Here is a 15957-nt window from a genome sequence, read left to right on the forward strand (position 1 = left end):
ATAGAAAGCGGGCCATGCTTCATCCGGAGGCTCGATGAAGATGTTACTTAGTATGGTGACAAAACATCTGAAAACGAACATTTCAACTCAGCGAGCAAACCTACATCCAGAAGGATATGCTGGTTGGGCGAGTTAAGTTAGAGTGGGAAGAAGTTTACATGGAACATAAAGGCCAGCGTGGACCAGTTGGGTGAATGGCCTGCATATAAACTGCATGCTGTATAACAATAAATCTCAGGCAAAGCTCAATGCTCCTTTCCACCAGTACCTGAAGAAACCAAACAAACAGTCTCTAAAAATACTGGAGGTGGATTTATGGAGCAAAAGTTTAATAGTTAAAAGAGGAAAAAAAGTCAGCAGACAAAGCAGCTAAGGAGTTTTTAAAAAATCCTTGCCATGCAGTTACTCAGTTCAAGACCCACCCTATTTTCTCTCACCATGTGACTCCTATGCTCAGTGCTCTAAGCAAACATAGCTCTGTAAACAACTGTGTCCACTTGTTTCTTTTTGGATCACCACTGCTGTGGCAATTGCTGTACTTTAATGTATGCATTGTGAGACAGTGACAAATACGAGGCTTGGGTGAGAAGGGGAAGGAAGGGAAACCTCCTGTTTGAACAGGTCCCCTATAAATTCCAATGGCACAAACTTTCCGACAAATTCTCCATCCAATGGTGATTTTCTGATTTTTGTGCATTCCACCCCAGTATTCACACATTGTCCGGTACTAATCCACATCTTGTGAAAATGTTATAACTAACCGTCCTGTTATACCACGAGATTGATTGTGGGAAGCCCACACAATTTCACTCTTCGGTAATTCTATCCTTCAGCAGTGGCTTGGCTGGTCAACATATTTCTCAAACCCCACGTAACATGAAGCAAACACAGCCACAAAAGTCAATTATCTTGCCTCGACATTACAGTTTCCTCTCTTCCTTTAGAAAGCTTGGTGTCTTCCTCTCTGCATTTCAGAATGTTCTTTCAACGCGGCAATGCAGCAATCCACCTCAGGACGTTGTTGAGAGAAGTCATTCTTCTCTATTGAAGGTGCTTCTCTGGCACGTCATTTCTCCATTTTAAAAAGGTGCCAGCTCTTCCCGAAGAAATTTGTTGCAGGATTCATATTCTTGGCCCCAACAGGGTATTGAGTCTCAACTTGATACAAGGGAATAGCAGGTTGCTCCTATTTTTAAATATGGAGATTTCCTGGCCCTTTTCCTTTGGGGTTCTCTGCAGTAATGCGCATCACACTGTGCACGAACACACACATGCGTCTCTGGTTACTGCAGCATCCAAACCTCAAGCGACGTGGACCAGCCCCACACGTAGCCGTCGCTGAGCACCTGAAGGTAAAAGCTCCCAATATTGCCTTAGTAACTAGGAGCTGGTGGTCAGGCTGAGGAGCGGCTTGTTGTCAGTTCCCAGGGAGCTGTGGGGGTGACTCACCTGCACCTTGCCCACTCCCTCAGCTGGGTCTCCTGACACTTTCAGAGGGTGGTGCCGCTGGATGTGTTTGACCACCTGGAACTTCTGCTTGGCTTTGTAGCTGCAGTGGCGGCAGAAGAAGGGGTGCTCATTGGTATGGGTGAGATAATGGTGGCGCAGGCCTGCCTGCCAGCGGAAACCACGGCAGCACACACTGCAGACGTACGGTTTGGCCTCGCTGTGCTTCTTCAGGTGGGTCTTCAGGAGAAAGCGAGTCTTGAAGCCCTTCCCGCACTGCTCACAGATGAAGCCCCGCGTTTCTTTGTGCCGGGTTTCTTTGTGGGTCCTCAGTGCATCTGCCCGGTTGGTGCAGTAATCACACTCATCACACTGATAGGGCTTGGCACCTGGGAACAAGGAAGCCGTGATCAATTAGACACAGCAAGGACATTACCCAGCCCCAACATTCATAATCACACACACTAACCACAATTCCTCTGCCTGCACACACTATACAGGACAGCACTGACCAATTTACTGTGCTATTACCTTTAACCAGTAATCCTAATCAAGTTACCCCAACATTTAAACAGTGGCACTAGCCTAGCTATCCAGATCAACAGCATTCACTAGACATGCTAACAATATTACTTCTATATTAAACCAGATACACTGAACAGTTACCAGAGTTAACTGCATTCCCACACTTGGCTAGATGTGCTATTTGGAGTCCAGCAACAGTTACTAGCATTCCTAGTTTGGTGACCTACACACTCTGAATCGGATCCCAATGTCACTATAAACTCACTGGGGACAAGGTGTGTGGTAGTAATGCCAATGGACTGGGAATCTGAATCAGAGATAACCCCAGTATGGCAGATGGTCAAATTTGAATTGAATAATCTTTTAAAAACTCTGGAATAAAAAGCTGGCCTAACTGTGACCATGCAACCAACCGAAGTCATAAAAACACACCTAGCTCTCTAATGCACTTTAATGAAGAAAATCCGCCATCCTTACCTGGTCTGGCCTACATCTGATTCGAATCCATAACAATGGCGGCTGACTCTTAACTGCCCTCTGGAATGACCTAGCAAGTCAAGGGCAGTTCAAGGGGCAATGAGGGATGAGCAACAAATGGTAGCCTTGCTGGTAACAACTACATGCTACGAAAGAATCAAAATAAATAAAGCAGGAGCCCCTGCTTGGGTTAGCCGCATAATCGGAACTTACTCAAAACGCACTAAATGTGATGAAAAGTTTAGTTGCAAAGGCACAATTGCAGAATATACGTCTCCCCAGCAGGAATTGAACTATATAGTCAATCTAGAGCTCTCCTTTGATTATCAGGCAATATAGTTCTTGTGACCTGGCATTGTGCTCCTGCTAGCTCTTACCCGTGTGTTTCGTCATGTGGTACTTAAGCTGGTTAATCCACTTGCACTTATAGCCACATTCTGGACACAGATACTTCCTCTCCTCTTGGTGGATCCGCATATGGTACTGACGAAGAGAGGGAAAAATTTGGTGAATGTACAGCTACCAACATCCTCCCGAATTAACCTATTGGTAGCGTTTCCAGACACTAGTGATGAGTAAAGCTGGGAAAATGGAAAGTAGCTACTTGAACTGCAGAAAGTTTATAGACAACAACGATAGATTCAGTGTTTCATCCCTGTCAAGAACACTTCTAGTGGTGAGATAACTATGGCATTGTATTGTTGGAATATAGTCTATTTCTGTATAACACTGGAGTATGGGTCTGTCACTGTATAACACTGGGGTACAGTCCTGGTGGGGACAGGTCTGTCACTGTATAACACTGGGGTACAGTCCTGGTGGTGACAGGTCTGTCACTGTATAACACTGGGGTACAGTACTGGTGGGGACAGGTCTGTCACTGTATAACACTGGGGTACAGTACCGGTCCCCCCCTTAATTTTAAGCTATGCCCCCTTGTAATACCCCACTCCATACGCCGGAAAAGGTTCACACTGTCCACCCTATCTAACCCCCTAATCATCTTGTACACCTCAATCAAGTCACCCCTAAACCTTCTTTTCTCTAATGAAAACAGCCCCAAGTGTCTCAGTCTATCCTCATACGATCTTCCTTCCATACCAGGCAACTGGGGTACTGGTGGGGACAGGTCTGTGGTACAGTACTGGTTTAGCTCTGGTGGTGGGATCTGTTTGAGGAGATACACTGGGCAGAATGAGATATGAAACTTGCTTGTAGATTTTTACATGGAATATTGTGAGCAGTAATGTTAAATGAACCCATAACACAAAAAAAGTTCAGAATGGTCTCTGGCAGAAAGATTCCACACGTAAACCTTAGTAGTTCAATGGATAATACTCTCCTAATTCAGAGTTGGAAAGTTACAGAGATTCGAACAAACAATCAAGGCAAACACCGCCATCCCTGAATGAATACTAGAAACAAAATCTGGCTGCTCCACTTCCTACAGCATAGCAGTGACTATTATATTCATTCATTTATAAGATATCAGAGGAAAACATCCCAAATGTTTTATCATTCATCCATAATGTTTCAGCTTAAAAATCAGCATAATGTTCCCTGTTTTATGATGCAAGGTTTTATGAGGAAAGGCTGAGGGACTTGGGTTTGTTCTCATTGAACAGAAGGCGGCTAAGAGGTGATTTAGAGTCATAGAGATGTACAGCATGGAAACGGACCCTTCAGTTCAACCTGTCCACACCGACCAGAAATCTCAATCCAATCTAGTCCCACCTGCCAGCACTCGGCCCATATCCCTCCAAACCCTTCCTATTCATATACCCATCCAAATGCCTCTTAAATGTTGCAAATGTACCAGCCTCCACCACTTCCTCTGGCAGCTCATTCCATACACGTCCCACTCTCTATGCGAAAAGGTTGCCCCATAGATCTCTTTTATATCTTTCCCCTCTCATCCTAAGCCTATGCCCTCTAGTTCTGGACTCCCCAACTCCAAGGAAAAGACTTTGTCTATGTATCAAATCCATGCCCCTTATGATTTTGTGAACCTCTATAAGGTCAGATTAAAGAGGCTAAATTAATGAAAATTATGCCATGGGATCTTTTATATGCACCCAAACCAGTGGACATGGCTTTTGTTTAACATCACAAGCAAAACATTTGCAACAATCTAGCACTCCCAAAACACAAGTGTTAGTGTAGAGTTTTGCGCTCAAGTCCTCGAATTCAAAAAGACATGCTGCAAGGTACCCATTATTATTATCCAGAAACAATTAAGCTACAGTACTCAAGTCAAATGGGTTCATTATGCTGGTGCTAATTCTCTAAAAGTGCTGTTCAGTGTGACTCACATATCTTTTAAAATGTTTGAGAATTTATTTACTTTTAAAAAGGACAGGCGTGAGGATTCTGCCACTATTTCTTCACGAGTATTTCAGACGTGAACATCGCTACATTCAAAAACCTAAATCACAGTATCTTTCTTTTTGTCTTTGTAATGTCTTAACTTTCTGCCCTCCAATTTTTCAATCCCTTAACAGTGGAAATATCTCTCATACATACTGTCAAAGCCTTAATTTTGAGCTCCTCCCAACATTCTTTTTAAAAGAAGAGAAAAAAAGAGCCCATTTCTCTCAATCTCTCTCAAAACTGAAGCCTCTGATCTTAGGTACCAGCCAAATAAATGTTCCCATCACCTGGCTATCCGTGTGAAATCAAGACATCAAAACTGAACAAAATCGTAATATTTGAGCTCCTCCCAACATTCTTTTTAAAAGAAGAGAAAAAAAGAGCCCATTTCTCTCAATCTCTCTCAAAACCGAAGCCTCTGATCTTAGGTACCAGCCAAGTAAATGTTCCCATCACCTGGCTGTCCGTGTGAAATCAAGACATCAAAACTGAACAAAATCGTAATAGTGATTTACAAAGGGATTTTTTTTTCTCTTAAATGTAGACAAATAAAAATAGTCTGGAAAAAAAATCTATGTTTTTTTTTCAAAAATATAAAACAATCAATTTGCTCTTCTAATTTTGAAGACTAACAATTGCCAATCTCTGCCCAGTACAAAAGCAAATACTGCAGATGTCAGAAATCCAAATAAAAACAGAAAATGCTGGGAAACACTTAGGTCAGGCATATCTATAGAGAAATAACACCCACAGGGTGGGTTCTTTACCCAGAGAGTGGTGGGGGCATGGAAGGCGCTGCCTGTGGGAGTGGTAGAGTCAGAATCTTTGGTTGACCTTTAAGCGGCAATTGGATAGGTACATGGATAGGTGCTTAAGCTAGGACAAATGTTCGGCACAACATCGTGGGCCGAAGGGCCTGTTCTGTGCTGTATTGTTCTATGTTCTAAGTTTTAAGGGTGGTGATCTTTTCTCGGAAGTAGAAAATAGTTAGAGTTGTAACTAGTTATAAACAATTAAAGATGCAGAAAAAAAAAGGGAAGAATTAAAGCAAAAGGTCCGCAACAGTGTGAAAGAGAGAAGACATTAAAATAACGAAAGAGCAGATTGTGAAAGGCAAAATGTGATAGCAATGTGACAAATAAAAGAAACAAAGATGGGCTTAAAGAAGTTGCAAGCGTTTATAGCAGAATCAAGTTTATGTTTTTAAGTTCTGTTCAAAAGAAATGGATGCAAAGGTTATTATTACATAAAATTATCAAAACTCGATGTTGAATTTGGAAAGCTATGATATACCTAATCGAAAATAATGTTGTTGTTCAAGTTTATCCTTAACTTTACAGTATAGGGTAGAACTGACAAAAAGGTCAGAGTAGGGACTGGGACACAGAATTAAAATGACAGATGCCTGAAAGCTCTTGGGCATATTTGTAGAATGAAAGGGGGTGCTCCACAAAACAGTCTGTGTTTGGTTCTCCTACCACAAAGGAGACTACATTAATTAGGACTGCATATGGTATATTTAGATCAGAAAAAGTACAACTAAATTCAGAATTGTCAGGTTAGACAAGATAATCAGAGGATTAAATAGGGTGGACAATGAGTCTTTTTCCTAGGATGATGACATCTGCTTGTACGAGGGGGCATAGCTGCCAATTGAGGGGTGATAGATTTAAGACAGATGTCAGAGGCAGGTTCTTCACTCATTGCCCTGCCTGCCAATGTAGTTATCTCAGCCACATTAGGGGCATTTAAACAGTCCTTAGATAAGCACATGGATGTTGATGGGATAGTGTAGGGTGATGGGCTTAGATTGGTTCGCAGGTCAGTGCAACATCGAAGGCCGAACGGCTTGTTCTGCGCTGTATTGTTCTATGTTCAAGTGCACATTTTGTGGGTTGCAGGGTTGGACCAGATGAGATGAATTTTAAGTTAATCTATTGGTTATCAGGCTCGTGTTGGTCAAGGCACTGACAGTGGAGAGCTTTGGGATCCTTTACAGAAGTAAAGCTTTTACTTAAATCAAGAACAAGAAGGGCTTTTTCCAGGGCTCTTTGACTCTATAAATTTCCCTGACATTTTTCCCCAAGGATTATTGAATAAATGAACTGATGATGATAGTCTTTACCTTTTTCTGAATCACTTCACCTATTCTAAACTGGAACAATTTGGCAGCTGCTGCTACATTCACTGAAATAGGAAGGTGAAAATTAGTTTGTATGATTCTAGCCAAGTCTTATGAACACCTATCGACCCTCCACTTTAAGAAAAATTCACTCAAGGGTCTTGCAAATTGCTGACTGGACCAGAATTATTATCATCTGGCCCTGGTTGCCCTCGAGAAAGTGAGCTACCTTCTTGACCCACTGCAGTCCATGTGCTGTAGGGTGACCCACAGTGATCTTAAGGAGGGAATTTCAGGATTTTGACCAAGCAATAGTGAAGGAACGGCGATGAATTTCCATGTCACGGTGGTGAATGGCTTGGAGGGGTACTTGCAGATGTGGTTTTCTCAAGTACGTGCTGCTCTTATCCTTTTAGATGGACGTGGTTGTGGGTTTGGAAGATGCTGTCTAAGGATCGGTGGTGCATTTCTGCAGTGCATGTAGATAGTACACACTGCTGCTACTGAGCATCAATGGCAGAGGGAGTGGATGCTTGTGGATGTGGTGCCAATCAAGCTGGCTGCTTTGTTCTCAAAAGAATCAAGTTTCCTCACTTTTGCTGGTACTGCATCATGCAGGCAGGCATCAAGTCCCTGATTCTCAGATTGAGATCAGTCAAGTCATTAAATTATGAATTTTGAAATGAGTCAAGAAATTACTGCAGCACTCAAAAGGCTGGCAAATAAATAACAAAACAGACCCAGAAACTGGGGAAAATTTAGGGGAAGGGGGTTTCCAAAATCAGGATTCTAAAACATAACAGAGTAGACAGAGCTTTACTCTGTATTTAACCCCATGCTATGCCAGTCCTGGGAGTGTTTGACAGAATGTGTCAAGGAAGCTTTACTTTCAGTTTAAAAAGAGTAGGAGTTTCACTCTGTATCTAACACTGTGTTGCACCCATCCTGGAAGTGTTTGATGGGGACAATATGGGGTGTGATTTAATCAATATTTAACCACATACAGAACACTGCCTGGGGAATTTGAAAGGGGCGAGTGTAGGGGAGCTTTACTCTGATTTTAACCCAATTTTGTCCCTTTCCTGAGAGCATATGATGGGGTCAGTGTATAGTGAACTTTATTCTGTATCTAATCCCATGCTGTCCTTTTCCTGAGAGTATACAATAGGGACAGTGTAGAGGGAGCCTTACTCTGTATATAACAGTGCTGTATCTCTCCTGGGAGTGTTTGATGGGTGACAGTGTAGAGAGAGAGAGTTTTATTCCATATCTTACCCAGTACAGTACTTGTCCTTCAGTTTTTAATGGGGACAGTGCAAAGTGAGCTTTGTTAATGTATCTAACCCTGCGCTGTAGCTTTCCTGAGAATGCTTGATGGGGATAGTATAGAGGAATCTTTACTCTGTGCTGTCCCTGTCCTGGGAGTATTGAATGGGATGGTATAGAGGCAGCTCTGCTCTGTATCTAACCCAGTGTTGTAGCTGAAAGGCTGGGGGAGATTACAGAGATAAAAAGGGTGGAGGAATTTCAAAACTGGTGTGCGCGCATGTGTGTGTGCACGCGCGCAGGCACGGTGAGTGAGCACATGTAGTGAATGAACCTTGCTGTGGAACGAGTGGTGAACATATGCCAATGAAAATCAGTTCACCTTCAAACGCGATGGGTCTGCGCAGGCATAGTTGCAGAGGTGGCACTTGTAGGGCTTTTCCCCGGTATGAATGCGTATGTGCCATGTGATCTTCTGTCGGTTTTTGGTGGTATAGTCGCAGTCGGTACATTTGTACATCCGTGTGCCACCATGAGCTTTCATGTGATAGTCAAATACCATCTGGTGGCGGCAGGTGAACTCACAGAAGGGGCAATGGAAGGGTTTTCCCTCCTCACTGCCATCTGCCTCCTCCTCGTCCTCATGGGTATCCAGCAGGTGCTGGATGAGCTGCTGCCGCTCCCGAGTGGCGAAATCGCAGTGCGGGCAGTGGTGGCTGAAGTGGACCTTCTTGTGCTCTTCCAGCTGGTCTCGCTTCTCGAAGCGTTCTTTGCAGGAGGAGCACTCCAGCTGCGGGTGCTGCCTCTGGACATGGCTCCGCAGGGTGGACTCGCTGTAGCAGGCGAACACGCAGGACGGGCAGCCGTGGCACACCTTCTCCTCATGCCTCCGCAGGCAGTGCTGCTTGAGAGCACCCTCTGAGCTGAAGCGGGCGTCACAGCGCCCGCAGGCCGCGCTCGGCTCACCGGCATGGCAGCTGCTGACGTGCCGGGTGATGTCATTTTGGTTATAGCCGCTGTAGTCGCACAGGGTGCAGAAGTGGGTGGGCCGTTTCTCGTGGACTCGCAGCTTGTGGATCCGCAGCTTGGAGCCGGTGCCAAAGGTCTGTTGGCAGGAATCACATGCTAGGCGGCCGACACCAGTGTGCAGGGATTCGTGTGCGTCAAGGCGGTAGCGCCGGGTGGTGCTGAAGTCACAGTAGTGGCACTTGTAGGGTTTAACACCATCATGCTTAATGGCCACATGCTGTTTGAGGCATCGGGCCTGCTTACAGGTGAACGGGCACAGCTGGCAGCTCAAGCGGGGCCTCTTGCGGCAGCACTTCTTGCCATGCAGGTGGGTGTGGTGTTTGAGGGCCACGGCCGACTTGCAGACAAACGAGCAGAGGCTGCACTGGAGCTCGCCAGGCTTCATGCAGCCTTTCTTCCTGTGAGTGTCCAAGGCTCGCTCCTGGTAACAGCTGAAGGGGCACGAGGAGCAGAAGAAACGTCTCTGCTTGGGGCTGCCCTCCAGCTCTGAGCCATCGCTGTCCTCTAGGTTGTCTCCCTCCCCAGAATCTCCATTCCCCTCATCCTCACTACAAGATCCTTTCTCCAGCTCATCTGAATCGCTCTGGTCTGATAGCTCCTCCTCCTGAGTGTGCTTGATGGCCTGATGGTTCCTTAATGCCCTCTCGGAGCGGAACAGCAAGTCGCAGAATCCACAGGGCAGCTTGAGGGGCTCTGGGCAGCCACCAGCCACATGGCTGCCAATATCTGACTCACTGGAGCAGACAAAAGGGCATGAGGCACAGGAGAACTTGCCCTGTTCACACCGGAACTTGCATGTCCCTGACTCCTGCTGTGACTGCTCAGCAATGTGTGTGTGTTCTGGTGTCCCTTCTCTCTGAGTCGATGGAAGATTCTCATCTAGGACCGGAGGAGCACCGGCCAATGCCTCATCTGTGAAGAATCCGGCCTCCACTCCCTCACAAGTAGCAAGGAGCTCTCCTTCAGGCTGGTCTTGCTCTGCGGCAGAAATAGATAAGCCTTCAATGACATGATCTTTGCTCACTCCACAATCAGTTACTTTAGTGAGCAGCTGGTCAGGTTGCACTGGAACTGGGCTCAGCTCCTGCCACTTACTTGCACCAACATTGGTGCACTTGCCTTTGTTCTTTGCTATCGCCCTCACCTTCCTCACCTCTGATTCCACACTTTGTTCCTTCTCTCCTACCAGCTCCAGTTTGGACTCTGTCACTCTTGCTTGCCGTACATAAAGCTTGTGTTTCTTTACGATGACAGGACATTTCTTCTGCAAGTGCGTATTGAGTCCTCTCTGCTGTTTAAAGGTGGCTCCACAGGCAGTGCACACTAGGGGCGATTTCTTATTCTGGCAGCCAGACTTTGTATGGAGGACCATGGCTTTCTCTTTCCTGGTGACGTATGAGCACCTCTCACACTTGAACACCTGGGCGTCTGTTTGCACCACCAGCATCTGTACTCTTCCCTCCAAGACCAGGGCCTGCGCCTGCTGTTTGTCCTGCTTCCGCAAAGCCTTAATCTCAGATTCCGACTGGGAGAGCTGCGCCTGCTCCTGACTTTCAGGACTGACCTGATTCACAGCTTCCGTGTCCGGAAATGCGGCCGTGTCCCCGTTTTCATTGCTGGGTTGAGTCAGGTGAGACTCCATCACACTGATCCACGTCCCATTGGCCTTGACATTTGTGGAAGTATCATCCTCCATCTGGGAGGATCTGCCAATTCCTTCACTTTTACCTGGAAGTTCATAACTGCCACTCTGATCTTCATCAGCAAAGACATCAACACTGTGGCCTACTTCTTCTTGAGTCCCTATGATGTGTTCCCCACCATCAGCTTCTTCATCCTCAATGTGCTCTCCAATGTCAGCCTCATCGTTGCCATCGCTAGCCTCCACATGGACCCCAGTGTTAAGTCCAAAGTCCCTGTATATGGTTCCAGTATCACACGGTCCCCAGGAGTCCAAGATTGGCAGCTGGGAGTCTGAAAGCTGCTTTGCTACTTCATCTGATGGGGCACTATGAAACTCCAGCTGTGCTTCAAACACTTCCTCTAGTTGTGAGCCATTTCCTCCCAAACCTTTCTGAAATTCTGTCTCCATAACACGACTCATTCCCGAGCAAGTGCCACCTGGGTGGGTGGTGAGAGGCTGAGCCTCCTGCCTTGCCGTAGCAGAGTACACCAGATGCTGCTCTAACTGTGTGGGTTCGTGTGGCATGGTACCACTCTGCATTTCTTCCCCAGGTTGAGAGGCCTCTTGCCCAAGGAGAGGGCTCACAAAGTCTTGCTGCTGGTACAACTTCTCCTGGTCCTCCACTGCAGTTGAATTCTTCTGCCACCCTTCACTTCTTGGAGTCACGACAGCCATTTCCGTCTGGGATGAGCCGGAAAAAGGGAGATTCGTGTCACCGTACCCTAGAAGAATGTGGTTGGAGTTCATTGCCATCTCCTCTTTGGCATAGTTCTCCAACCAGTCCTTGTCTCCAGGCACATAGCCATGGGCCTTGCGTTTGTGAAAGAAGAGGCTAGTGTTACTGAAAGTCTTGTAGGTGCACAGGGCACAGCGGAACTCCTTATGTTTAGTATGCTTGCAGTTCTCGTGGTTCAGGAGGGCCTGCTTGTATCTCGTCTGGTAGCTGCAGTACTGACATTGGTAGAGGGGCATCTGGTAGTCCTTTGAATGTTTCACTTGCATGTGCTTCTGAAGTTCATACTTCCGCTTGCAAGCAAAGCCACACACCTCACAGATCAGCGACTTGCCCTGGTGTCGGAGCTTGTGGCTGCTGAGTTGGTCTGCACGGTGACAACGATACGAGCACTGATTACAATGGTACCTGCAAGACAAGGACAGTACAAGCACAATGACAAAACAACCAATTTCAGTAAGAGGGGGCTAGTAAGGTATTTCTCTTTCCCCTTCTCTTCCAACAGGTATTTTCTTACAACGGCTTTAGCAAAACACTGCAAACTTTCCAACCAGGTTTCAAATACGCATTTCAAGGGGTCCTATCTCCCCTTCCCATATGCTGATATCAACATACCATGCTGTCTCTGTCTGGGAGGTTTTGATGTTGACAGTGTAGAGGCAGCTTTACTTTCAGATCACTTTCAGTTCAAAAGAATAAAGAGGAATTTACTTATCTAACCCCGTGCTGTCCCTGTCCAAGGAGTGTTTGATGGTGACAGTGTACAGATAACTTTAAAACATAGAACAGTACAGCACAGTAAGGCTCTTCAGCCCTCGATGTTGTGCAGACTTTTTATCCTACTCTAAGATCAAAGTAACCTACATACCTTTCATTTTACTATCATCCAAATGCCTATCCAACAGTCGCTTAAATGTCCCTACTGTATCTGACTCTACTACCACTGCTTGCAGTGCATTCCATAACTCACCACACTCTGTGTAAAGAACCTACCTCTGACATCTCCCCTAAACCTTCCTCCAAATTACTTTAAAATTATGCCCCCTCGTGATAGACATTTCTGCCCTGAGGAAAAGTCTCTGGATCTCCACTCTATCCATGCCTCTCACCATCTTGTACACCTCTATCAAGTCACCTCTCATCCTTCTTCCCTCCAATGAGAAAAGCTCTAGATCCCTCAACCTTTCTTCAGAACACATGCCCTCCAGTCCAGGCAGCATCCTGGTAAATCTCCTCTGCACCCTCTCCAAAGCTTACACATCTTTCCTATAATGAGGCGACCAGAACTGAACACAATACTCCAAGTGTGGTCTAACCAGGGCTCTATAGAGCTGCAGCAAAACCTCACGGCTCTTAAACTCAAACCCCTGCCAATGAAAGCCACCATACGCCTTCTTAACAACCCTATCAAACTGGGTGGCAACTTTAAGGGATCTGTGGACATGGACCCCAAGATCCATGTGTTCCTCCACACTGCCAAGAATCCTGCCTTTGACCCTATAATCTGCATTCAAATTCACGCTTCCAGGCTGAACTCCATCTGCCACTTCTCAGCCCAGCTCTGCATCCTGTCAGTGTCCCGTAGTAACCTACAACAGCCCTCCACACTATCCACAACTCCAGCAAGCTTTACTTTGTAGTTAACCCCTTACTGTACCTGTGCTGGGAGTGATTGATATGGATAGCGTTGAGAGAACTTTGCTTTCAGTTTAAATAATAAAAACAGCTTTATTTTCAGTTTGCTTTCAGTTTACAAATGTAGAGTGAACTTTACTCAGTATCTACCCCAGTGCTGTCCATGTCCTGACAGTGCTTGCTAGGGACCATACAGACAGTGTTTTACTCTGTATCTATCCCTGTGCTGTCTCTATACCAGGAGTGTTTGATGGAGACAGCGTCAAGGGAACTTTACTTTCAGTTTAAACTGTAGAGGAGACTGTTCTTTCCCTGTCCTAGGAATGTTTGATAGGATGCAGTGTCAAGGAACCCTTGCTTTGTATCTAACCCTGTGCTGTACCTGCCCTAGGAGTGTGTTTGATTGGGACAGTGTAGAGTGAGCTTTATTTTCAAATAAAAAGCGTAGGGGGTGCTTTATGTAGCTAACCCGACGCTGTCCCTGTCCTGGGAGTGTTTGATTGGGTTAGTGTTGAGGATGCTTTACATTTAGTTTACTAGAATAGAGAAAGCTTTAATTTCAGTTAAAGAGAGTATAGAGCTCTTTAGTCTGTATATAATCCTGTGATGTACTTGTCCTAGGTGTGTTTGATGAGGACAGTGTTGAGGGAACTTTAATTTTATTTTAAAAGAGCAATGTTAGTTTACTTTGTATCTAATTCTGAACTATCCTGGGACTTTCAATTTGGAACAGTACAGTGAGCTTTCCTGTCATTTTAGAAGAGTAGAGGGAACGTTATTCTGTACCTAACTCCATATGGTCTATGTCCTGGGATTGTTTAACAGGGACATTGCAGAGAGCGCTTTACTTTCACTTCAAGAGTACAGTGAGCCTTACTTTCACTTTAAAAGTGCAGAGTCATCTTTACTCTGTATCTAAAGCCATGCTATCCCTGTCTTGGGACTGTCTGATGGAGACAATGTAGAGATAGCTTTACTTTCAGTATAAACGAGCATACAATCCTTTACTCTGTATCTCACCCAATGCCAAACTTATCCTGAGTGCACCTGACAAGATAGTTAAAAGGGGAATTTTCCAGTGCACTAATGTACACAGGCTGAGTGTGTTTGAATAATGGGTATAACTCCCTAGCACTGTCCCCCCGAAAGACACCTATCATTCTTGGACAAGCATATAATTCACATACAACAAAGTGCATTACCTCAGGTCTCCAGTATGCTTTCGCATATGCACAGTCAGATAGTGTTTCCACTTGGTGATGTAACCACACTCTGTGCACATGTAGTTCTTATCGTCAGAATGCGTGAGCATGTGCTTCGATAGGTAGCCTACATCCCTGCAGGTGAAATCGCACAGTTCACATTTATGTGGCTTCTCGCCTAGAAAGGAAGGTTTAAAATCAACAACAACAAAAATAAAATAATTAGACCCAGAAACATCCTCTAGCAATACTCCTCCTACTCCTTGAACTTCTTTAGAAATTATTTATCCCACTTGGGAATTACCGTACACAGTTCTGGTCTCAATATCGTAAGAAAGGGGGACATAAATAAACTGCAAAGTGAAGATTTTAAAACTTCAAAAGAAGCTGCTCATATCAGGCAGATCAGGTTCTGCTGCACTGCCTTCTCCCACTTGGTCTGAAGCATCAGTTAAAAAGGAACTTTAAAACAGGTTGAAAATGTGTCCTCTGAAATTTTAGTTTATGAAGGAACAGACATAAATATTTTCAACTTTTCTGGAAGAACAGTTTGCAATGCAAAGAGACTGGTTGCAGTCAGGAGAATACTGCATTTGCAAAGAGCATGAGCCGCCCGCCTGACATTCCTGAAGAAGGGCCTGTGCCCAAAACGTCGAATCTCCTGTTCCCTGGATGCTGCCTGACCTGCTGTGCTGTTCCAGCAATAAAGTTTCAACCGCCTGACTGCAGTCAAAGTCTACAATATGTTCAGACAGAGGTAATATGACCCAGTTTGTGTGTGTAGAAAACCTATTGGATTTGAATAGACAGACAGGAGGAAACCTGCCTGAGGGACAGCCTCTGGCCTCTCTCACTTTTCTCTGCAAACCAATGGAAAACCTCAGCATTACAAGGCAGAATTCAAAATAAAGACCAAAGTCTCCAGAAAAGACAGCCAACCACAACTGATGCAGGAAGCCAACAGCTTGTGTGCACAGAGACTTCAGCCATCAGTTGTACATTCCATGGCAAGTCTTTTTTTTCTGTCTTTTTTTTTCCTGAATTTAACTGTTTCCTGTCCAAAGTACTTAAGCATAGCACTCAGAGTCAGAGTCATAGAGATGTACAGCATGGAAACAGACCTTCGGTCCAACCCAGGAAGCCAACAGCTTGTGTGCACAGAGACTTCAGCCATCAGTTGTACATTCCATGGCAAGTCTTTTTTTTTTCCTGAATTTAACTGTTTCCTGTCCAAAGTACTTAAGCATAGCACTCAGAGTCAGAGTCATAGAGATGTACAGCATGGAAACAGACCTTCGGTCCAACCCATCCATGCCAACCAGATATCCCAACCTAATCTAGTCCCACCTGCCAGCACTTGGCCCACATCCCTCCAAACCCTTCCTATTCATATACCCATCCAAATGTCTCTTAAATGTTGCAATTGTACCAGCCTCCACCACTTCCTCTGGCAGCTCATTCCATACAC

General features: G+C 45.2%; 1 protein-coding gene across 4 annotated transcripts in view; it reads right to left on the reverse strand.

The window, feature by feature from the left end:
- Window positions 1-308: 308 nt before the first annotated feature.
- Window positions 309-15957, reverse strand: part of znf142 (zinc finger protein 142) — a 41750-nt gene continuing 26101 nt past the window's right edge. For all 4 annotated transcript variants that reach the window (XM_043694345.1, XM_043694344.1, XM_043694347.1 and 1 more), the window contains 4 exons: window positions 14490-14667; window positions 8589-12060; window positions 2826-2931; window positions 309-1835 (listed from right to left, as the gene is read on the reverse strand). In XM_043694345.1, the coding sequence (XP_043550280.1) occupies window positions 1381-1835; window positions 2826-2931; window positions 8589-12060; window positions 14490-14667 (4211 nt within the window). In that variant the 3' untranslated portion in view covers window positions 309-1380. The remainder of the gene's footprint in view (window positions 1836-2825; window positions 2932-8588; window positions 12061-14489; window positions 14668-15957) is intronic.

Source organism: Chiloscyllium plagiosum, chromosome 7, assembly GCF_004010195.1.
Source record: "Chiloscyllium plagiosum isolate BGI_BamShark_2017 chromosome 7, ASM401019v2, whole genome shotgun sequence".
In the NCBI taxonomy this organism is placed as follows: Eukaryota; Metazoa; Chordata; class Chondrichthyes; order Orectolobiformes; family Hemiscylliidae; genus Chiloscyllium; species Chiloscyllium plagiosum.